General features: G+C 39.8%; 1 protein-coding gene across 1 annotated transcript in view; it reads right to left on the bottom strand.

Annotated features, from left to right (window-relative positions):
* AOAH (acyloxyacyl hydrolase) overlaps positions 1–24,812 on the bottom strand; it is a 240,538-nt gene extending 215,726 nt beyond the window's left edge. The window contains exon 1 of the mRNA XM_004385300.2: positions 23,899–24,812. Coding sequence (XP_004385357.1) covers positions 23,899–24,025 — 127 coding nt within the window. The 5' untranslated portion in view covers positions 24,026–24,812. The remainder of the gene's footprint in view (positions 1–23,898) is intronic.
* Between the last annotated feature and the right edge of the window lie 343 nt (positions 24,813–25,155).

Here is a 25,155-nt window from a genome sequence, read left to right as displayed (position 1 = left end):
CCTAGCCTGTCGTGGTTATCATTTCACACACCTTTTTAAAAATTGTGGAAAACCATGATTACTCCAGACATGGCTTAATATAGTTTCTAATTATCCAGAATATTTTCAATTTGCACCTTTAAAGGAAAGAAGAAAACGGAAAACAATCTGGATAATTTAAGTGAAATAGGAGCATTCAGGATGTGCCCTTCATAGTTCCAGATGCATTGTGAGAGTAGAATAAATTATATATTAAAGGATAAGTGGATGGAGGGAGGATCTTGGGGTGATAATAGACTTGAAGCCATTTTTCTGCTGAGGTAAGTGTGACAAAGGAGCACACAAGGATAATTATTGGTTGTTGTGCTGCCTCAGTGTTTCTCCTAAGTGATGAGTCTTTGAGAAACCAACTATTTGGAGGGATCAGAAATAAGCACGTTACTCCACTCAGAAGAGTCCCATAGTCTGTGAATGAGTTCATTGCACCACCCCCTCGAAAGGATCTGGGTGTTTCTGTGTGCTATTTTTTACCACCCCCTCCTTTGCTGAATGAGTGTCTATGAATTGTTCAAGGTTCTCCTCAAACTCCATAATCCTTGTGAAACCTCACTTTCTTTCCCTAATCAGAATTCATGGCATCCTCCTCTCCTTTGCCTGAGTACTTCTTACTCATTGGACGGGTATTAACTGCTGTTCTGACTTCCTGTCCTCTACACATCACCCTATTTGAGGGCAAGATCAATGACTTATTGTTCCACTCTAGGGCCACCACGCTTTCTTCATGAGTTCAGAACACATTTACTGAATGGACAAGTGAAGGAAAATACTTATGGGAAATACCTTGTGTATCAGTGGGGAATGGACCGCCTCTTCATGGAGACATGCATGAAAAAAACCTATGGAAGCCTAGACGTAGAGCTAGAGAAGCTCTGCCAGTTGCTTTGTTTTCTCCCTCATGGAGCAAAAGCCATGTATATTTTGCCTAAATATCAGAGGAGGCTGGCTTTAACAAAAGAAGCGTGCATTCAACCAATAGTTAATGAGCACCTGTTCTTTGCAAGAAACTGTACTAGGCTTTGATGCATGCCCAGATGAACAGTGAAGGGGAAACAGGCTTTGCAAGTCCAAACATAAGTGCCTTCATGTGGTCCTAGTTCACTACAGCTTGCTAAGTCATCTTTATGTAAGTCCCTGGCATGTAGCCACTGCTGTCCACCACCATTATAAAACCTCTGCCCTCCCATGTGGGACGTGGAGATCTGCTTTGTTTCTGCGGCTGCCCAGGACTTGCCTCATCTGTAAGTCTCCCTAAGAAACTCCTTTGCCGCCACTTTGGAGTTGCTCATCTCTTTCTTGGTCTCTCGGCACCCTCCATTTTTGGAGGCAAGTTTCACATTACTGGTCCATACCTAGACAAACAGAATATAATCCCTTTCCACAGGGAGCTCACAATATAGTTCTCAAATTCACATAAACTGGATGGTGAGTATCAAGAAAATGCTAGCTGAGGTGTGACTTTGAAGAGACTCTAAGGCAGAGCAGAAGTCTCTGAGTGGTGCAAACAGTTAATGTGCTCATCTGCTAATGAAAGTTTGGCAGTTTGAGTTCACTCAGCAGCTCCTTGGAGGAAAAGTCTAGTGATCTACTTCTGAAAAATCAGCCACTGAAAATCCTCTGGAGCACAGTTCTACTCTGACATACATGGGGTCACCAAGAGTCAGAATCAACTCAATGGCAAGTGGTACTAGTTAAGGTAGAGCATGTGGGAGAAAAGTTGTTCCCAGAAGAGAAACAAGACTTGCAAAGACTTGCTGCTTGAAAGACCAACGTATGTTTCTCCATTTTTTCATAGTTTAATTAGTGGCACATTTTCTTTCTCACTGGTACCTAAAATAATAGAGTATCTTAAATCAATAGCATAATAAAAGAAAAAACCTATGCCATTGAGTTGATTCTGACTCTTGGTGACCCCATGTGTTACAGAGTAGAACTCAGTTTCATAGGGTTATTTGGTTGTAATCTTTACAGAAGCAGATTGCACAGCCTTTCTTTCACAGTGCTGCTGAGTGGGTTTGAATGGCCAACCTTTTGGTTAATAGCTGAGAGCAAGCTGCACCACCCAAGGACCCAATGGCATAATTAGCTTGATGAAATGCAAGAATTGGAAACCCAGAATTGGTTAAGTGTAGCAGGAATATTGGGTGAGCACGGAGGATAAAGGAACTCTTCCTGGAATTTTTCCTTGAGGAGTCTCCATTCGCAGTGACCCAGTGATCAACAACCTTGCACACTGTTTCCCAGTCTCTGAAAAGTCAACTCCAGCACATGTGTTGTGTGTTTGTTTTAATCCACGGCTTAGAAGAATGGAGGTAAAGAGACCAACCTGCCTCTTTATAACTTACAGGCTTACTCAGAGAAATCCCGTCAAGATCTTTTACAACTTTCATGGTTTCTAACACCGCTGGCTAAAACTGGAAAATCATTAGATAGATAAAATGGAACAACAACAACAAAAAAAGTAGGCTGCCTCTGAAGACTGGGTGAATCTTACCACTGTCATCACTTTGCCTAGGGAAGAGTTATTATGATCAAAAGGGCCCAGCACAAAGTAGGTAACAGGGTCTGGAATACGTGAACGCCCAGGTTGGTCTGGACTTTGATTTAGAGTCCTGCTACCTACCTGGCTGTCTCCGCCCATCTCCAGCCAGCTCAACTCACTCCCCTCCAGTTGGATTATTAGTTTAGGAGCTGCAGTGAGCCTTGTCCTGTATCCTTTAGAGGCGAGAGTGGAGAAATTGACTTTTCTGCAGTGTCTAATAAGAGGTTTCACTGCCTTGACAGGCTAAAGAATGTTTTCTCTGGGAGAGATGCATGGGCAGAGTAATTCCTTTCATTACAGTCTATTCTCTGGCTGCTAATAAAAGGTCTGGCGTGGTAAAGGGAGTTTGTCCAAGCCGCTGTGCTTTTAGGCAGTGATGAGAGTGAGAGTGAGCTACGCATTTTGCTCAGTGGTCACCATCTGAAGTCTCACATATGGACAGAAGCTTCTCACCTGGCCTCTGAAAGTAATGAGTGTAATAGAAACAGACACTCCTGATGTTGTAGAGAACGAAGCAAACAGGCCGAATAGAAACACCTGCCACGGGGACCTGCTTCTGTCCACAGACCTCAGGCGGATTACAAACAGTGCCACGGAATCCTTTTGAAATGAAACAGCACTCTTGAAACTCTAATTATAACTATATCTGTGCTGGAGGGAAATGCAGCCAACCGCAGCGAGCAGTCTATTAGATTTCCCTTTCGTCTGAAGCCCATACCGCCCTGAAAAGCTGGGGAAGCACCTGGCGGTCGTCAGAGCTGGAGTCCATGTCACTACACTTCCTTTTTGACCCTGAGGAGGGGCATTAATAATTCATCAAGTTGCTAGAGTGTGCGCTGCCCTTTTCAAAGTGTTTTTGTATACATTATTATCTCATTCAAACTTTAAAACAACTCATAGCTGTGGAAATTATTACTCTCATTTTGCAGAGGAGCAAATGGAGACTCAGAGAGGTGAAGTGCCTTGCCAAATATGTAGCTACTAAGCAGGGGAACTTGAACACAGTATTTCTTGAGCTCCTTCTGTATACCAGGCACTGGGCCAGGCAGAGCTGAAAACAAACTGACATGGTTCCTGCCCTCTTAGAGATTATAACGCGTTAGGGAAAGCACATCATAAATAAGGGAACGGACAAATAATTATAAATAATGTTAGGTGCTATGAAGAACAGAAATAGGGTGAAGTAATTAAGGGTAATGAGAAGAAGGAGCATATAAAGCTTTTTAGCTAGAGCTGATGGAGAAGTCTTCTCTGAAGAACACGAAAGATGGACCGACATAATGAGGAGTGAGCAGTGTGAGGAACCAGGGGCAGGGCTTTGTGGCAGGGGAGCCTGGTACCCACCTGGTGGCAGTGGGTTTAAAAAAAACCTTCGTGCCAGAGCCCAATAGTAGGAGATGAAGTACAGGGATAGGCAAAGACTGGACCCGTGGGCTCTGTAGGGAGAATTCATCCCAAGTGCAATGGAGGCCATGGATTGGTTTTGTGGCAGGGACACTGTGATCTGATCTGTGTCTTTAAAATATCATGCATTACCATATGACCAAGCAGTTCCACTGCTAGGTATATACCCAACAGAATTGAAAGCAGTGACTTCAACAGGTACTTGTACACCAATGTTCATTGCAGCACTTTTTACAATAGCCAAAAGGTATAAACAACCTAAATGTCCATCAACAATAATGAATGGATAAACAAAATGTGGCACATACATACAATAGAGTAGTCATCAGTCATAAAGAGAAATGAAGTCCTGATACATGCTATATGCCATGCATAATTAAAAACATTATGCAGAATGAAATAAGTCAGACACAAAAGAACAAATATTATATGATTCCGCTTATATGAAATATTTAGAATAGGCAAATATATAGAGACTGAAGTTCATTAGCGGTTACCAGGGATGGACAGGAATGAGGGGAAAAGGGGGACTCATTGCTTAGGGGACACTGAACTTCTGTTAAGAGTGATGGGAAAATTTAGAAACAGATAATGGTCATGGTTGGACAATATGATAAACACGATTAATGTCACTGCATTGTACATGTGAAGAATGTTGAAATGGCAAATGTTTTGTTATAAATGTATTTACCTCAATAAAATTAAAAAAAAAATATACTGGCTGCCATCGGGAGGAAGGATCTTAGGGGGCAAATGTGGGAGCAGAGGGACAAATTAGGTCCTGGAGAGAGATGATGACAGATCAGGTAGTAATGAGTAGCAGTGGGGATGGAGAACAATGGACAGATTTGAGATCTCTTGTAGAGGTTGAGTTGGTGCGGTTTACCAATACATTGCAGGAGAAGTGTGAGGAAAAGTAGGACTCAAGGCTAATCCCTTTGTTTCTGGTTTGGACCCTGGGGAGGTGCAGAGCACAGGTTTTGGAGCCACACACAGGTGGATTTGGGCCTCTACAACTGTTGGGCCAGCCCGACTTTGTCAAGTACATCCCCTCAAGACCCTCCCCCTCATGGTCCTCTACCAATAAATACCTACGATTCGGTTCTCCTCAGATTCCCCCAGCTGAATGGGAGCTAGAATAGGGATATACTGTAATTGTAATGAACTAGCCATTATCCCAGGCCTTTCTTGTGTGAGTGAAAAGAAAACAATCAAGAAATAAAGGTATGAAAACAATCACCTAAAATTATCCTACTGCCTGCCTTGTTTTCCTAAGGTATTAGTTACTAAGCCAAAGATGGTAACACACAGTCCAGGTATGAATGATACTGCATCTGCTTCCTTTCTTCTGATTCTTCCCCTCAAAGTCTGGGCATGGGACAAGGAGGGGAAGGGTGGCAGGAGAAAAAAGAATGGCAGGAAAGAAAGGGAAAGGAGATACTATGGTATAGTGCAGAGAAGAGGAATTCGGGGGTCATACAGACCTGGACTCAAATTCTGCTTCTATTATTTATGAGCTAAGTGTATTTGGAAGGTTAGTTAACCTCTCTGAGCCTAGATTTTGGTATCTATCTACATAATTAAATAATAATATCTACTTGAGTGGTACATTAAAAATGGCCACAGTTTCTTTGTACTTCCTTCCATTAAGAGGTGGTGTCTATTTCCTAACCCTTTGAATCCGGACTTGTGACTTGCTTTGAGCAGTAGAATATAGAGGAAATGACAGCAGGTTACATCTGAGCCTAACTCTAAAAAGGCCTTGTAGCTTCTGATTTTGCCCTCTTAGAACATTGCTGCCATGAGCCTGAACTAGCCTGCTGGAGAGGCCACACAAAGGGAAACCAAGCCCCAGCTAACAGCCTGTCAACCACCAGATTTGAGTAGCCATCCTAAATCATCCCTTTCATTCCACCATCCACCAGCTGAGTGCAGCTGCATGAGTGAGCCCAGGGGAGACCAATTGAAGAACCAGTTAGCTGGGCCCTTCCAAAAACTGCCAGCCTACAGAATCGTGAGCTAATAAATGGTTGGTGTTTTAGGTCATTAAGTGTGGGGTGGTTTGTAATACAGCAAAGGCTGACACACCTGGCAAAGGTGTTGTGAGGATTAAGTGATACAACACATAAAAAGCACATGATGCCTGGCACACAGTAGGCATTTAACAAATGTTAGTTTCTCTCCCACCTGCTGAGATTGCCACAGGAAAGAGACATATTCTGCAGGAACATTTTTTAAAACAGAAATTTATCTTCTAAAAACATGTGGTAATATCAACATCATTTTTACTTTTCTATGGCTGAATTGTCTTTTATTACAAATATATAGTACTTTCATTACATTTTGGGGGTGATTAAGCTTCTGTGGTCTAATCTAACCACCACCTGGAACATTGTTTTTGTGAGAAAATGCACACTGAGTTCCAAACTGCCAGCTTTCCCAAAAACACTGGCAACAAGAGAGACACTGCATTAATTACCGGTGAGAACAAGGGCTGAGGGCATTTCAGGGTGAGCAGGGCCCAAATAATGCCAGTGAGAGAAAATTAGCAGGTTGTAGTGAGAGACACAGGATGGTTGGTTTGGCTAATTTAGAAATATACTAAAAATTAATAATAAAGAAATGAAAGTGAAAACTCCAGGAGTCATCCATTCTATTATTTATTCAGCACATACTTATTAGTGCCTAGTATGTGCTCTGAGGGAGCCCTGGTGGCACAACAGTTAAGCACTTGGCTGCTAACCAAAATGTTGGCGGTTCAAACCCACCCAGTGGCTCCATAGGAGGAAGACCTGGCAATCTGTTCCTGGAAAGATTACAGCCTAGAAAACCCTATGGGGGCAGTTCTACTTTGTCACATGGGGTCGCTATAAGTTGAAATTGACTCAACAACACTAACAACAACATGTGCTCTGAGAAGTCCCTGGGTGATGCAAACAGTTAACATACTTGGCTGCTAACAGAAAGGTTGGCAGTTTGAGTCCACCCAGAGACACCTTAGAAGAAAGGCCTGGTGATCTGCTTCTAAAAAATCAGCCATTGAAAACCTTATGGAGCCAAGTTCTACTCTGACACACATGAGGTATCCATGAGTTGGGATTGACTTGCAGCAACTATATGTTCTTTGAAGCTTGAAGATACAAAGATGAAAGAAGTTGTAGACCAGTGTAGCTGACTGATGACTAACTACACCTTCTCCTCGCTGATCGACATTGTTAGGTTCCAAAGACCAGGTCATTAAGTGAAATCTGTGTTACATGAAAAATGGAAGATGACCACATCAGAACACAAAATGGAAGATGACTACATCATTACATAACTTCCAAGTTATATCATTACATAACTGTCAAGTTACATTATCACACAGCTGCTGAATTACATCATTACTTTGCCAAATCACTGAGAATCATGACCCAGCCAAGCTGACACATAAACTTCACCATCAAAGCCAGAATTACTCTCAAATCCCACCTCAGCGTTCGTTACTGCCACACGTAGGTTGTTAATGTGCAAAATAGTCAGAAAGTAGATTTTTTACTATTGTTGTAAATGCAAAATGTTGAATAACGAGATAGTCGATAAGTGAGGAGAAGGTGTAAACAATCCCAGCAACCTGTAAGTGCTGTGATAGAGGGATCCGTTAGTGCTTTGGGAGCAATGAGAAGGAAGAAATTAATTCTATTTGGGGCAACCAGTGACAGCTTCCTGGAAAAGTGAGTCTTAAGGGATACCTTCATTTGGCAAAGGCAGGAAGGGCCTTCCAGGGAGAGAGTAGTATCATTTTTAAGACTTGAAGGTGAGAAAGAGAAGAGTAGGTTAAGACTAAAGCCCATTGTCCGTAGGAAAGGAATAGCGAGAGAGGTAGGAAGCAACCAGATCATGAAAAGCCTTCAAGGTCATATTACTAAGTGTTGTTGTTCTGAAGTGCTGCTGAGCTGGTTCCCAATCATAGCAACCCTATATACAACAGAATGAAACATGGCCTGTTCCTGTGCCATCCTCACGATTGTTTCTATGTTTGAGCCCATTGTTGCAGCCACTGTGTCAATCCATCTCATTGAGGGTCTTCTCTTCCTCTTTTTCGCAGATGCTGTACTTTACCAAGCATGATGTCCCTCTCCAGAAACTTGTCCCTCCTGATAACATGTCCAAAGTATGTGAGATGAAGTCTCACCATCGTTGCTCTTCTAAGGAGCATTCTGGCGGCACCTCTTCCAAGGCAGATTTGTTCGTTTTTCTAGCAGTCCATGGTATATCCAATATTCTTCACCAAAACCGTAATTCAAAGGCATTAACTCTTTGGTCTTCCTTATTCATTGTGATGGTTAAAGCTGTGTGTCAGCTTGGCTGGACCATAATTCTCAGTGGTTTGGCAGTTAGGTAATGATGTAGTTTGGCAGTTACGTAATGATGCAGTTTGAAAGTTATGTAATGATGTAATTTGGAAGTTATGTAATGATGTAGTTATCCTCTATGTTGTGATATAATGTACTCACCTCCATGATGTGATCTGATGTGATCGGCCAGTCAGTTATAAGAGGAGTTGACTCAGGGGTGTGGCCTGTATCCAATATATATATGGTCATTCTGGCAAAGCTCTCTGGCTTTTGCTTGCTCTGGAGCAAAATCTGACCTCTAGGTCTTGGAATGTGAGCAGCAGCCTACCTTCTGACCTGACAATCTTAGATTTGTTAGCCCCTGCAGTTATGAGAGTCAGGAGAAGCCTCCAGCCTGATGCCTGACCCACAGACTTGGGACTTACCAGCCTCCACAACTGTATGAGCCATTTCCTTGAGATAAATTTCTCTCTCTCCCGATCTGTCCATCCATCCTTTCATCCATCTATCTATCTATTATCTGTCTATCCCTCTGTCCATCCATCCATCCATCTATCCATCCATCTATCTATCTACAAATACACTTCACTGGTTTTGCTTCTCTAGATAATCCAGCCTAAGACATTTGGTACTGAGAGTGGTTCTAGAGAAAAAAAAATTGTAAGGATAAGTCTCTAAATTCGCTCAAGTATGGTTAGTCTTAAAGATGCTGATGACTCTGTTTCCAGTAGTAGAGAGGGCACTGCTAATCCATGGCATGAGGTGGCAATAGAAATATGCAAAATACCACCACCAATAGATCCAATATTTGTTAGAGGTGAGGTTTTGGGTTATGATTGAAAGTATTTTATTGATCACACTACTATACTTCTTAAAAACAAATTATGTGTATAAATTTAAATAAAAAGTTTAATTTTCTGTGACTCTAGACACTCAAAATATTAAAAATTCTGGATCGAGTTTTCATTATTAGTAAAATTAATTTATCTAAATAATATATACTTCCAATTTTGATGAACAATTATTAAATAATAATTGTAAGATTTTGTTGGAATTGGACCTCTTAGTGAGGTGCCTGAGCTTTTCAATTACTAGCTATATCTGTAGAAGAATATTACTTATTTATATAAGGAGACATGTTTCAGTATCACTTCTGTTCTATTTTTCATTTTTAAAGACATAAGTGCTGAGAAAACATGTTCACTCAAATAAGTATATGGCAATGGAAAAACTTTTGCTATAGCAATGTCACTCAATTATTTGAACTCCTTCTGAGTTAAATATCAAAAATCTTAGAGTGATCTATCATTGAAAATTATTCTAAATTATCCACCACCTGACAGCTCTATTAAGTCTCCTTTCAATTTTGTTGAAAGTAAAGAACTGGAAATTACTTGACTTGCAAAAATATTTGTTACCTAATCATTGGAGTTGTTCACTTTCTCAATTTCTGGGGGAAAAATAATATATTATAAGACTTATCTTTTAATTATATCTGTTATTATTTCACTTAAAGAGACTATTAAAACCCAAAACGCTCAGAAAGAATTGTGAAAATTGAAATATTATTCTTTTCAATACACTTTTGCCTATACACTATCTTAATAAAATGATTTTATCTTAATGCATACTCCATATATATTTTTGTTAAAATTTTGGAACTTCAGATGTAGTTCATTCAAGTTATATACTCTGTATAAACCTAAACGGTGAAGCCAGATCGCATCACTAGTAAAATTAACCAATCATACTTTCTTTCAGAAAAAAGTGTGATTTCATTTCTCAATTTACTACTGCATTTGAATTCCAAGAGAGATACTTATAGACAGCTAAAGAGATGGAGCATAGATATATGAATGAATGGGTAGATTGATAGGTGGATGGATGGGTAGAAAAATAGGTGGATGGATGGTAGATAGATAAATAGATGGGAAGATGGATGGATGAATGGATGGATCAATTTATTGGTCAATCAAAAAATAGATAACTGAGACTACACCCAGTGAACTCATGCAAACATTATTTGAAGTCTTTATGCACAAACCTATTTGCTAACATGAGAAATTTTTTTTTTTTTTGAAGTTGTCAAGGATTTCATTTTACTTGAATTCACAATCAATGCCCATGGAAGCAGCAATCAAGAAATCAAATGATACATTACATTGGGTAAATCTGCTACAAAAGACCTCTTTAAAGTGTTAGAAAGCAAAGATGTCACCTTAAGGACTAAGGTGCACCTGACCCAAGCTATGGTGTTTTTTTTGTTTGTTTGTTTTTGTTTTTTGTTTTTTCTATTTCCCAGTAGTCACATTTTTTTTTTTTTTAATATTTTATTGTACTTCAGGTGAAGGCTTACAGAACAGATAGTTTCTCATGTAACAGTAGCACACATGCTGTTTTATGACATTGGTTAACAACCCCACAACATTTTAACCGTCTAAATTCTCAACTTTTTTTTTTTTTTTTTGGTGAAAATACACATAGCCAAAGATACGCCATTTCAAAAATTTTTTTACATACACATTTAAGTGACATTGACTGCGCTCTTCTAATTGTGCTGTTATTCTCACTTAAGATGAAGGCTTACAGGACAAAATAGTCTCCCATTTAACAGTTACTACAAATGTTGCCCTATGACAATGGTTAACAATCTCACAACACATCAACAATATCCTTACTCTACTTTGTGTTCCCTATCATCAGCTTCCTACTCCCCTTCTGCCTTCTGGGGCTTGTCACTGGACTCCTGTACCTCGTTACTCTCACGGTTTTACTGGGCTGTCCACTCCCAGGCTGAACAGTGAACCTCGAAGGTAACTTCGCCGCTGAGCTAAAAGGGTGTTTTGGGGCCATACTCTCGGGGTTTCTCCAGTCTAACATGAGAAATTTTCATATGCCAGCAAATACTTACTACCACCAAAGTTCTTATAAATGCTCCGTTGAAAGAAAAAGACATTTGCTTTTAGATTGTCCACTTAAGAATCCCAATTTAGAGATAAAACAAGATCCAAACCACATAAATATATACCTACACAATTTTGAAAGGAAACATACCAAAATATCAATAGTGATTATCTGAATTTTGAGATTATAGTTCAATTACTTAAAAAAAATCCTTCTGTATTTTCTAATCTCTATGAAGACTATGTATTCTTTTATAGTCAGAAAAAAAAATTCAGTTTTACTTCAAATTAATCAAGATTATCTTGGGTGGGTCTTACCCAATCAGGCAAACTCTTTAAATGCAAATGGTTTTCTCCAGCTGGTCTTGAAGGAAGAAAAGAAATAACTGTGTTGTGAACTGCCTATAAAGAGGGGCAGCTTCTAGGAGCTGAAACAAGTCCCTGGCTGACAGTTAGCAAGAAAATGAGACCCCACAGAGCCAACATGGTGCTATAGACAGAAGCACCTTGCAGTCCCTCTGCAGCAAAGACCCAAAAAACTAAGTAAAACAGATACAAATGTCAGTCCTGGAACCCTAAGCACCAAATGAGGGAATAAAGAACTCGATCAAGCACCGAGTGGAATAAGAGACTGCCAGAAAACAGAGAATGAGTAGAGCTACTGAATGGAGGTCCCATACCAGCTAACGTGGCCAGATTCTTGGACTACAGCCACCAAAGAACTCAGACAGGCAGTATGGGAAGGCAACTTCATGGAGGTCCCAACAGGAGACAGAGCACCTGGTAACCAAAGATACACATTTTCCCACCTCACACCCTTCTTCCCTGTATGAGGCCTCTGCTGCTTGCCAACAGGCCACGGTCACTCAGCCAGAGAAATACTAGCTCACTGCCACCCAGATTCACCATCTTGGACCTCAGCTGCCAAGAAATGCAGACAGGGAATACAGGAAGGCAACTCCATGGAGCTCCCAGCAGGAGACAGAGCACCTGATAACTAGGGGTACGTGCTTTCCCACCCCCCATCCTTCATCCCTCTACGTGAACTCTGCTGCTTACCAATGGGCTACGGTTGCTCGGCTGGAGAAACACTAGCTTACTGCCACCAGGGTCTGCCCCACCCCTACCAACTGGCCCCTTCGGCACCATTTTTTTTTTGGTTTGTATTTTTGTTTGTTTATTTTCTGCCATCCTTCTTGACAGGCTGTGATATTTTTATGTGTTTGCTTTGTTCTTTTTTTGGGGGAGGGTTTGTTTTTCCTGTTTATTTGTTTGTTTTTTCAGGTCGTTTTTTGGTCTTTTTTGTTGTTTCTCTCTCTCTCTCATTTCCTTTCTCCCACCCAGCTAGCCCCGTGTGCCATCCCCTCTCCTTCTTGACAGCCTGTGATTTTTTGGTTTGTTCGCTTTATTCTTGTTTCTTTTTTGTTTCTTCTTTTCTATTTTCTCTCTCTCTCTCTCTTTTCCTTCCTTCCAATTCTCCCATCCACCCAGCCCTGAGCACTGCCCCTGCCCCTTCTGGAGGGGCCATGCTGCATAGTTTGGTAAGAGAGTAACAATGCATGGCCTCCCCGGGTCTGTGCCACTGTCACCGACCAGCATCCTCAGGGCCATTTTATTTATTTATTTATTGTTTGTTTTCTTTTCTTTTCCTTGTTATTGTTTCTTCTCTCTCTCCTTTCCTTCCTTTCCCTTTTCCCATCCAACTAGCCCTGTGCATGGCCCCCAACTTCTTGGTGGGCTGTGCTGTACCACTTGGCTGGAGAGCCTCTGGAACATGACCTCCCTGGGTCTTCACCGGCCCCACAGGCCAGCCCCCTCAACATCATATTTTTTATTTTTCTTTATCTTTCCCCTTCTCCTTTTCCTTCTGCCTCCCATCTAGACCCTGAGCAGTCTCCACCCCTTCCTTTCAGACCATGCCAATCCACCTGGTGAGAGCGACATCAGCTTGCTGCCATGACAATTCTGCCCCAACCCCAACAGCCAGCACACCCACCACCATATTTCTTTTTGTTTTTACTTTCATTCTTTATTTGTTTGTTGGTTTCTTCTCTCTCTTTCCCCTATTTCTTTTCTTTTCTCCCTCCCACCTAGCCCTGTGCACCACCCATGCCACTTCTTAACAGGCTGAGCCACACCTCTTGGCTAGAGAGACACCAGGACATGGCCTTACTGGGTCAGCCTTGTGCTCACCTGCTGAATCCTACTGCACTGCCATTTTATTTACCTTTTTTCTTTTTCTTTTTTAAATTTTTAACTTTTTTACTTCATTTTTTGCCTTTGATTCTCTCTCTTCTTTCTCTTCTTTCACCCACCCACTTAGCTCCGCAAGTCACATCCTCTCCTTAGCCTCCTGCCTATCTGCACCATGCACCAAGTGCCATACCCCCAAGCTGTACCAGTGTGGTCCCCCCAGACCCCACCCTGCACTGCTCCCCAGCCCTGCCCTGTTGCCTCCAGTTCTTGCTGCAAACGACCCATCCCTACCCCCTCCGGACCCGTCCTGCTGCACCATAGCTGAGTTACTGGCCCCGTCCACCTGGACAAGGTGATGAGAAGTATCATGCCCACAGGTGAGTAAGCAACAAAACATACCAAGCGTGCCTGCCCAGACATAACCAAATAAAACAAAAAAGCAGGGTGAAACAATCAGATACAACCAATAAATGAAGAAAATAATTCCTGAATGTCCCAGAGAAAGGAGACAATAACACAATGTATTAAAAAAAGAAAAAAAGATGATGGCTCCAGAAAATGACCAAAATAAAACACCAGGTGACCTTCTGCTAGAAGAAAAGGCACTGGAACTACCTGATAGGGGATTCAGAACTCTAATATTCAGGGTTCTCCAACAGACGAAGGAAAATGCAGACAAAAATAAGACAAAAAATAGACATAACCGTGGAAAATACAGTCAAAATAGTGGAAAAGACAGACAAAACAATGGAAGAAATCAAGAAAATAATACAGGAAAAAATTTCAAGATAAATTAATCATTATAAATCATACAAAAAGAGCAATTAGAAATCCAAGCAATAAACAACAAGATTTCAGAAATAGACAGTGCAACAGAAGGTTTTACAACAACAATATTTCAGAAATGGACAGTGCAACAGAAGGTTTTAGGAGCAAATTTGAAACAATGGAAGACAGGATCAATGAAATTGAAGACAAATTCATGGATACCATTTCACTTGAGGAAAAATCAGAGAAAAGAACAAAGAAAAATGAAAGAACACTGAGAACGATGTGGGATACAACCAAAAACAAACATTCGCATGTGATCAGAGTTCCAGAACAGGGGGAGAAAACAGAAAACACAGAGAGGATCATTGAAGATTTGCTGACAGAAAACTTCCCTAATATCATGAAAGACAAAAAACCAACCATTCAAGAAGTTCAACTAATCCCATATTGTATAGACCCTGTCTTAGTCATCTAGTGCTGCTATAACAGAAATACCACAAGTGGATGGCTTTAACAAAGAGCAATTTATTCCCTCACGGTCTAGTAGGCTACAAGTTCAAATTCAGGACATCAGCTCCAGGGGAAGGCTTTCTCTGTCAGTTCTGGAAGAAGGTCCTTGTCATCAATCTTCCCCTGGACTAGGAGTTTCTCCTTGCAGGAACCCCAGATCAAAAGGACATGCTCTGCTTCCGGTGCTGCTTTCTTGGTGGTATGAGGTTCATAACTCTCTGCTCCCTTCTCTTCCTTTTTATCTCTTGTAAGATAAAAGGTGGTGCACACCACACCCCAGGGAAAGTCTCTTTACCTGAGCAAGGATGTTACATCCCACCCTAATCCTCTTCCATGTAATCCAGTCTTGCCTCATTAACCACAGGCAGATATTACGATTTACAACATATAGGAAAATCAATCACAAAATGGAGGACAACCACACAATACTGGGAATCCTGGCCTAACCAAGTTGACAGATATTTTGTGGGGACACATTTCAATCCATGATAGAGCCCAAAAGGAAAACACCAAGACGTATCATAATCACACTTGCTAAAACAAAAGACAAAGAAAGAATCCTGAGAGGAGCTCAAGAAAAACAAAAAGTCACATATAAAGAGGAAACAATAAGACCAAACTTTTATTACTTGGCAGAAACCATGCAGGCAAGATGGCAATGGGATGGCATATATAAAATATTGAAAGTCAAAAATTTCCAACCAAGAATAATATATCCTGCAAAACTCTTGCTCAAATATGATGGTGAAAATAGAACATTTCCAGATAAATAAAAATTAAGGGAATGTGTGAAAACCAAGTCAAACTTACAAGAATTATTAAAGGAAGTCCTTTGGTTAGAGAACCAACAACAGGCAACAACCTGAATCTAGCACATAAGACAGCATCAACCAGATACCAACCTAGATAATGAACTCTCAAGGATAAAACAAAACTAAAAAATTTACAACAGGGAACCAGAGACATCAATCTGTAAATGACAGCAATGTCCGAACAATAAAAGAGGGAATAAATGGTGTAGGTACAGAATTTTCACATGGAGAGAAAGTCAAGGTGTTATCAAGTAAAAAAAGACTGGTTTAAACTTAGGAAGATAGGGGTGAATTTCAAGGTAAAACCACAAAGAAAGTTAACAACTTATTCATCAAAATAAAGAAGAAAAACATAAAGTCTAAGTACACACAAAGTCTATGAAAATGAAAGAAATGAAACACACACACACACACAAGCAACGGAATTCAGCACAGAAGAGTAAGAGGAACAAAGAAAAACATCAGCGTCACAAAAAAAGCACTATGAAAGGACAGCAATAAACTCACACCTATCAATAATCACACTGAATGTAAATGGCTTAAATATAACCATAAAGACAGAGAGCAACAGAATAGACAAAAAAAAACAATACCCATCAATATGCTGTCTACAAGAGACACACCTTAGAAATAAAGACATAAATTTATTAAAAATCAAAGGCTAGAAAAAAATATATCGAGCAAACAGCTACCCAAAAAGAGCAAGAGTGGCAATACTAGTCTCAGATAAAAAACACTTTAAAACAAAATCCACCATAAAAGACAAAGAAGGGCATTATATAATGATTAAAGGGACAATCCATCATGAAGACATAACCATAATAAATACCTATGCACCCAATGTGAGGGCTCAAAATACATAAAACAAAGTGTAATGGCTTGAAAAGAGAAATTGATAGTTCCATAAGAGTAGGAGACTTCAACACACCACTATCAGTAAAGGACAGAACGTCTAAAAGAAACTCAACAAAGATACAGATCTAAAGGCCACAATCAACCAACTTAATCTCATAGACACATATAGAACACTCCACCCAATAGCAGCAAAGTACACATTCTTTTCCAATGCATATAGAATGTTCTCCAGAATAGTGCACATCTTAGGCCACAAAGAAACTCTTAAAAAAAATCCAAAACATTGAGATAATACGAAGTATCTTCTCTGATCACGATGCCATCAAAGTAGAAAGTAATAATAGGAAGACTGTCTTAGTCATCTAGTGCTGCTATAACAGAAATACCACAAGTGGATGGCTTGAACAAAGAGAAATTTATTTTCTCAAAGTCTGGTAGGCTACAAGTCCAAATTCAGGGTGCCAGCTCCAAGGGAAGGCTTTCTCTGTTGGCTCTGGAGGTAGGTCCCTGTCATCAATCTTCCCCTGGTCTAGGAGCTCCTCGGCCAGGAACCTCAGGTCCAAAGGATGTGCTCTACTCCTGGCACTGTTTTCTTGGTGGTATGATGTTCCCCTTTCTCTCTGCTCACTTCTCTCTTTTATATCTCAAAAGAGATTGGCTTAAGACACTATCTAATCTTGTAGCTCTCATCAATATAACTGCCACTAGTCCATCTCATTACATCATAGTGATATGATTTACAACACATAGGGAAATCAAATCAGATGACAAAATGGTAGAAAAGCATACAATACTGGGAATCATGGCCTAGCCAAGTTGAAAGATATTTTGGGGGGACATAATTCAATCCATGACAAAGAGCAAGGAAAAAAATCAAATACATGGGAACTGAATAACACCCAGCTTAAAAACCACTAGGTAATAGAAGAAATCAAAGATGGAATCAAAAAATTCCTAGAATCAAACGAGAATGAAAAAACGTCATACCAAAACCTTTGGGACACAGCAAAGGCAATGCTCAGAGGTCAATTTATAGCAATACCACATCAAAAAAGAAGAAAGGGATAAAATTAAAATATTAGCTACACTACTTGAACAAATAGAAAGAGAACAGCAAAAGAAGCCCATAGTCACCAGAAGAAGGAAATAATCAGAGAGAAGATATAAATGAAATATCAGAGAAGAAAAACATGAAATAGAGAAAGAAAAAAATAGAAACAACAAAACCAAAAGCTGGTTCTTTGAATGGATCAACAAAGTTGACAAACCATTGGCCAAATTAACAAAAGAAAAAATGGAGAAGACATAAATAACCCAAATAAGAAATGAAATGGGGGACATTACACCAGACTCAACTGAACTAAAAAGGATCTTAACAGAGTACTTTGAAAAACTGTACTCCAACAAATTTCAAAATCTAGAGAAAATGGACAATTTTTTAGAAACACTACCTACCCAAAATATACAAACTGAAGTTGAAAAACTGAAGAGACCCATAAAAAGAAAAGAGATTGAAAAGGTAACAAAAAAATCCCAACAACAACAAAAACCCTGGCCTGGATGGCTTCACTGGAGAATCTACCAAATATTGAGAGAAGAACTTACACTAGTACTACTCAAACTATTTCAGAATATAGAAATGGAAGGACACTTTTGAATTCATTCTATGAAGCCAGCATAAACCTGATACCAAAACCAGACGAAGACACCACAAAAAAAAAAGAAAAAGAAAATTACAGACCCATATCTCTCATGAATATAGATGCAAAATTCTCAACAAAATTCTAGCTAATAGAATTCAGTATCATATCAAAAAAATAATACACCACGACCAAGTGGAATTTATACCAGGTATGCAAGGGTGGTTCAACAGTAGAAAATCAATCAACATAATCCACCATATAAATAAAAGAAAAGAACCATGATTATCTCAATCAATGTAGAAAAGGCATTTGACAAAGTTCGACACCCATTCCTGAGAAAAACTCTCAATCAAATAGGTATAGAAGGGAAATTCTTCAACATAATAAGGGGCATCTGTACAAAACCAACAGCCAACATCATTCTCAATGGAGAGAGTCTGAAAGCATTCCCCTTGCAAACAGGAACAAGACAAGGATGCCCTTTACCACTATCCTATTGAACATTGTGTTGGAAGTGATAGCTAGAGTAATGAGGCAAGAAAAAGAAATAAAGGCATCCAAATTTGTAAGGAAGAAACAAAACCATCTCTATTCATGGATGATATGACACTATACATAGAAAACGAAAAGACTCCATGAGAAAACTACTGGAACTAATAGAAAGATTCAGCAAAGTAGCAGGATACAAGATAAACATACAAAAATCAGTTGGATTCCTATACACCAATAAAGAGAACTACAAAAAGGAAATCAGGAAAACAATACCATTTATAATAGCCCCTAAAAAAGTAGAATATGTGGGAATAACTCTAACCAGGGATGTAAAAGACCTATGCAAAGAAAACTACAAAACACTACTGCAAGAAACCAAGAGAGACCTATATAAATGGAAAAACCATGCTCATGAATAGGCAGACTCAACATTGGGAAAATGTCAATTCTACCCAAAGCAATTTACAATTACAATGCAATCTTCATCCAAATACCAACTGCATTCTTTAAAGAGATGGAAAAACTAATAATTAACTTTATATGGAAAGAAAAGAGGCCCTGGATAAGTAAAGTACTATTGAAGAAGAAGAATAGAGTAGGAGGACTCGCACTACCTGACCTTAGAACTTTAGAACCTACTACAGAGTTATGGTAGTCAAAACAGCCTGGTACAACAACAGATACATTGACCATTGGAACAGAATTCAGAGCCCAGACGTAAATCCATCCACCTACGGTCACCTGATCATCGACAAAGGCCAAAATCCATCTAACGGGGAGAAGATAGTCTTTTTAACAATTGGTGGTGGCAAAACTGGATGTCCATCAGCAAAAAAATGAAACAGGACCCATACCTCACACCACACACAAAAATCAATTCAAAATGGATCAAAGACCTAAATATAAAATGAAAAACTATACAGATCATGGAAGAAAAAATAGGGTCAACACTAGAGGCCCTAATACATGGCATTAACAGGATTTAAATCACAACTAACGATACGGAAACACCAGAAGATAGGCTAGATAACTGGGATCTTCTAAAAATCAAACACTTACGCTCATCAAAAGACTTAACCAAAAGAGTAAAAAGACAACCTACAGACTGGGAAAAATTTTTTGACTATGACAAATCCAACAAAGGTCTAATCTCTAAAATCTACAGGAAAACCCAGCATCTCTATGACAAAAAGACAAATAATCCAGTTAAAAAATGGGCAAAGCATATGAATAGACACTTCACTAAAGAAGACATTCAAGCGGCTAACAGATTCATGAGGAAATGCTGGAGATCACTAGCCAGCAGAGAAATGCAAATCAAAACCACAATTAGATACCATCTCACCCTGGCATTACTGGCACAAATAAAAAAAAACAGAAAACAATAAATATAGGAGAGGCTGCAGGAGATTGGAACTCTTCTGCACTGCTGGTGGGAATGCAAAATGGTATACCCATTTTGGAAAACGATATGGCGCTTCCTTAAAAAGCTAGAAATAGAAATACCATATGATCCACTCAAAAAATAAATAAATAAAAAGACCAGAATTACTGGTCTGACAGAGACTGAAGAAACCCTGAGAGTATGGCCCCTGGACACTCTTATACCTCAGTACTGAAGTCACTCCTGAGGTTCACTCTTCAGTAAAGGATTAGACAGGCCCATAAAACAAGATGAGACTAAATGGGCATACAAGCCCTGGGACAAGGACGAGAACAAAGGAGGGGACAGGAAAGCTGGTAATGGGGAACCTAAAGTCAATAAGGGAAGGAGAAAGTTGACCTATCGGGCGGTTGGCAACCAATATCACAAAACAATAGGTGTATTAATTATTTAATGAGAAACTAGTTTGCTCTGTAAACCTTCATCTAAAGTACAATTAAACAAACGCTTAAAAAAAAAAAGAATAAAAGAAAATGAGACTTTAGTCCTGCAACTGCAAAAAAGATGAATTCTACAAACAATCAGTAAGTTTGGAAAAGGACCTCAAGTCTCAAACCAGATTACAGCCCTGGCCAACTTCTTGCTTTCAACCTTGTAAAACCCGGAGCAGAGAACACAGTTATGCCATGCCTAGACTTCTGATCTGTAGTTCATCTGTGGGAGCTCCGAGGGTGGAGGGCAGAGGCCTGTCCCCAAAGACCTCAAGCTATGAATGTCAGGGTGATACACGAGCCCACTTTGGAAACTGAGATCAAGCCTCGGAGAGGAGGGAAGGAGTGGAGAACTCTGAATTTTTACTCAAATAACGCATGCCTTCTATGTTTGTTTGCCAAACTCACCCTCCTCTAAAAATTGGCATAGGGCGCTTACAAAAATATCTCATGGGGGGTGGGTGCAGTTGGCAAACAAATGTAGAAAGCTTGTGTTATTTAAGTAAAAATATGGTAAATTTAAACACGTAAGTGGCAAGATTAAATATTTTCTGCTAACAGCAGAAATGGTGTTCAGTTATAGAGAAACAAGGAAAGTGAAATTTCTGGATACAGGCAGTCCCTGGTTTATGAATGAGATCCATTCCTACATCTGTCTTTAAGTTGAATTTGTAGGTAAATCAGAACAGGTACATATGGCTCTTATTTAGCGTCAGTTAAATAAGTTATATATAGTATATATTTCACCTTTCTATGCATTGCAATCAGCAAATCTGCTGCAAAAGACCTCTTTAAAGTGTTAAAAAGCAATGATGTCACTTTAAGGACTAAGGTGCGCCTGACCCAAGCCATGGTGTTTTCAATTGCCTCATATGCATGTGAAAGCTGGACAATGAATAAAGAAGACCTAAGAAGAATTGATGCTTTTGAATTATCCTGTTGGTGAAGAATATTGAATATACCACGGACTGCCAAAACAAGGAACAAATGTGTCTTGAGGGAAGTATAGCCAGAATGTTTATTAGAAGCAAGACTGACAAGACTTTGTCTCACATACTCTAGACATGTTATTAGGCGAGACAAGTCCTGGGAGAAGGACATCATGCTTGGTAAAGCACAGGGTCAGAGAAAAAGAGGAAGACCCTCAACGAGATATATTGACACAGTGGCTGCAACAATGGGCTCAAGCACAATAACTACTGTGAGGATGGGGCAGGACTGGGCAGTGTTCCTTTCTGTTGTAAATAGAGTCACTATGAGTAGGTACTGATTTGACAGCACCTAACAACAGCATGCATATAAAACACTCAAGAAACACTTTCAAACTATGCAATGTTTTCATGAGCATCACAAAGTAACATGTGCATTTGTTATTATGAACCATTGTATTTAACTCAAAATTTTAATATAATAGACTTTATGGCAGTCCGCTCTTAAGTATGAGTTGTCCAAGTCAGACATTTGGAACCCAGGGACTGCCTGTATATAAACTGTGATAAGTTTTCAACCTCGTTTTCTTCTTTGTCTAAACCTTTCCTATTTTTATCAGCAACACTGTCATTTTACCATTTCCATTGGCTTGAAACCACAGGGCCACCTCTGTCCCTTTACCATTCAAACTATAAATTCATCTCGGACCATCCTGTGTGGTGTGTGTGGGTAGAGAGAAGGGGTTGTAACCTAACTCTGAGGCATTGTATATATTTGTATTTGATCAAACATGAATGCACGGATGAGGGGGAAAATTTCCTTCCTTCTTTTTTTTTTCCTTCCTTCCCTTTTTTTTTCTTCCTTCCTTTTTGTTTTTTTTCCTCTTTCTTTCTTTCTTTCTTTTTTTTTTTTTATAAAGCGGCTTGAGCACCAAATAGTGCTTTAAAAAAAGCCGAACATTTAATAAATTATTTTAAATGTCAATGACTTGGAAACATAAGGATTACTCTCCCTCAAATCACCCATATAAAGAAAATATTTTGCTAAAATGAACGTGGTTTATAATTGATTCCATAACATTTGAAAAGTGGCAGAAAGAGGCACTGCCTGTTCAAACACAGTAGCATCAGCATTTGGTAAGTGATCTCATGGGATGTGTAGCTCAGTATAGACAAGTTACGGTAAACTAGAAAAAGGGACATTGGGTTTCACACATAGCTCTGATTTTGGGATATATTCAAGACCCTGCTCTCCTGGTCTACAGGCTCCCCACTTCAAGGTCCTCTTTGTCACTGGAGCTGTGGTTGTTTGTTTATGATGGGGATGTTGAATCCACAGCTCAGTAATTTCTGTGGTAGCACCTTTTAGAGAATCTATCCAGCTCACAACAGTCCTCCGTTCTGTGAGACCTGCACAGATTTCATTTAAAAGGGGACTTTGGAACTAGAGATGTGTTCCCTAACATAGCTAATGACCTGAGGTCATGGTTTTTCAGGAAAATACTAATGTCAAATATTTTTCTGCATTGTCTCCAGAAATAATTCATAAGTATCAGAATTTGTGCCCAGATTTTTCATTTGTGGCCACCATACTTACCCTAGGGTTCTTATTCTGGATTCTTAAGCCAGTATTCTGTTTGGAGGTTTGCTCATTGAGCAATTGCTACTCAGAGTTCTAGAAGTCTCCTTGACTCCATGAACTGATCCATCTGAATGCATACCACTGTCTGGAAACTCTGAGTATAATATAAGTATCAAAGGTGTTACCCTACCTCCTACCTCCCTCTTAAAAAAGGAAGAAGAAGAAGAACTTGGAAATAAAACATTTCAGTAAAAGATAAGTCAAGGATCTGTATCTCAGTGTTCGAAGTTTCCAGGTGACTGCCCTATTATTGCCAAGTCTGGACTCCCTGAGAGAAAGAAGAAAGCTAAGACTGTGGAGTCCTCACTGTGTGTAAATACCATAAATTCACATGCATGAGCTCAACCAATTCTCTCAGCATCCCTGTAAGATGGGTATTACCGGCACTGTTTTACCAGTAAGGACACGGAGGCACAGGGAGGGTGAAGTAGCTCGCTCAAAGTTTCACAGTCAGTATGTGAAGGAGGCAGAAGGGTGGGAGGATGGCAGCAGGCAGCAATTCAAGCCCGAGTGTGTCTGTCTGAGGTCAAAGCCCATGTTCTTTCTACTGGTATGCTGCCTACTGTCCTTCTGAAAAGGGATAAGAATTTCAGGCTCTTACACTTGCCTGTTCAAGAGAAAAATATTCCAGTCATCAATGAAGTGAAAGATTTTTATCACCAATTCAAACTAGCAACTGTATAGCACACTGCTATACACACATACACACGTCTATACACACATGTATAGCACACTTCCATACACACACACACACACACATGTCTATACACACATGTCTATAGTTTGAATGCTTGCTCCAAGACAAATTTTTCCTATATTGATGATGTTATCGGTGCCACTTGGAATCTTACAGCTATTGATGTAAGAGTAATTAAATAAGTGATTCATTATGCAAACAAAGTATTGGATCCTGATGTTTAGCCCCCATTAAAAAAAAAAAAATTTACATACCTACACAGACTCGGCTGCCAGAGTGACTGGTGGTAGGCTGGTCATTGTAGGCTGGAGAGGCCGAGGTGTGAAGGGCCAGGAGAAAGAAAAGAGGAGCGGCCATAAGGATTTTCCAGGGGAACTTCATCTCGAAGCTATGCTCGCTGAGAGGCCGCTCTGTCTACTGAAGGATTTCTGAAGCTGAGGCCACAGAATCTACTGGTCTCTTGTCCCTTCTCTTCCTATCTCTCTTTAACATATACTCCTCACTCTCTCACATATACATGTTCCAGTAAATGTGAAGGGAACAAAGACACACACAAACACTCACAGACCCGTTCCTCACTGTTACAGGACCCTAAGAGAGGGCCACACAGGCCTGGGACTGACAGGAGCTGGAGGGCTGTCCCTGGTGGACAGTTCTTCTAGCTAAAATCTCCAGGAAAAGGAAAAATCCAGGTTGCAGCAGTGGCGGCAGCAGGCAGACAACTTCTGTGCTCTCCAGCTGAAGTTGATGCCATAAACGTCATGAACCGCATGCTTGCCGAAATAGCTCCGTTGGTTAAGGAGGCTGTTCCCCTTTCATTCTTGCAAAACTAAGCTGAAGCTGGAGGGGAAAAAAAAAAAACCCAAAACCACAAACACACAACTCTTTAGCAATTTGATCAGCCGTCTTCCCATATTTTAGAAATTAAAATACGCTGTATTCAGAGTTCTTTACTTTTTTTATGAACAGCTTTATACATGGTGAGGTTGGTCTCCTTATTTCATTGTTGTTAAAGAATATTCTGGTCAGGCTGTTATTTTTCCTCTGGAGAAGTTGGATTATTCCTTGAAGGGTCATGTTTTATCAAGAGTTTTCATTTCATGCTCAGAAAAGGAGCAGTGGGGAAATGGACCATCAGCACGGCTGGGTTTTAAATCGAATGAGAAAAAAAAAAAAAAAAATGTTAGGAATTAACCAATTTATGTTCACTTTGCAGCACATGATGCCTCTCTTTTCTCCAGAATTTCCAAGTGTCTTTACGACTCACACCTGTGGATGGTTGTCCATTTTTAAGAGGTTGTTTTTGTCTTTGAGGATGAGAACTGAACATTGGTTTTCTGGAACACAAAAATATGAGCCACGTCATAGATAGAGAAAAGACATGTAATCTAAATGCTTTGTTCTAAAATAGGATACAGCGAAGTCATATGCCATTCTTAGATAAGATAAGAGGGCAGGGCCAAAGTACCCCAGTCTGGATAAGCAGAGATGATAATATGATTTTTTTCTCC

The sequence above is a fragment of the Trichechus manatus genome, unplaced genomic scaffold (genome assembly GCF_000243295.1).
Source record: "Trichechus manatus latirostris isolate Lorelei unplaced genomic scaffold, TriManLat1.0 scaffold00137, whole genome shotgun sequence".
NCBI classification, from domain to species: domain Eukaryota; kingdom Metazoa; phylum Chordata; class Mammalia; order Sirenia; family Trichechidae; genus Trichechus; species Trichechus manatus.
Note: the sequence above shows the minus strand (reverse complement) of the source record. Positions and strands in the feature narration are given on the sequence as shown.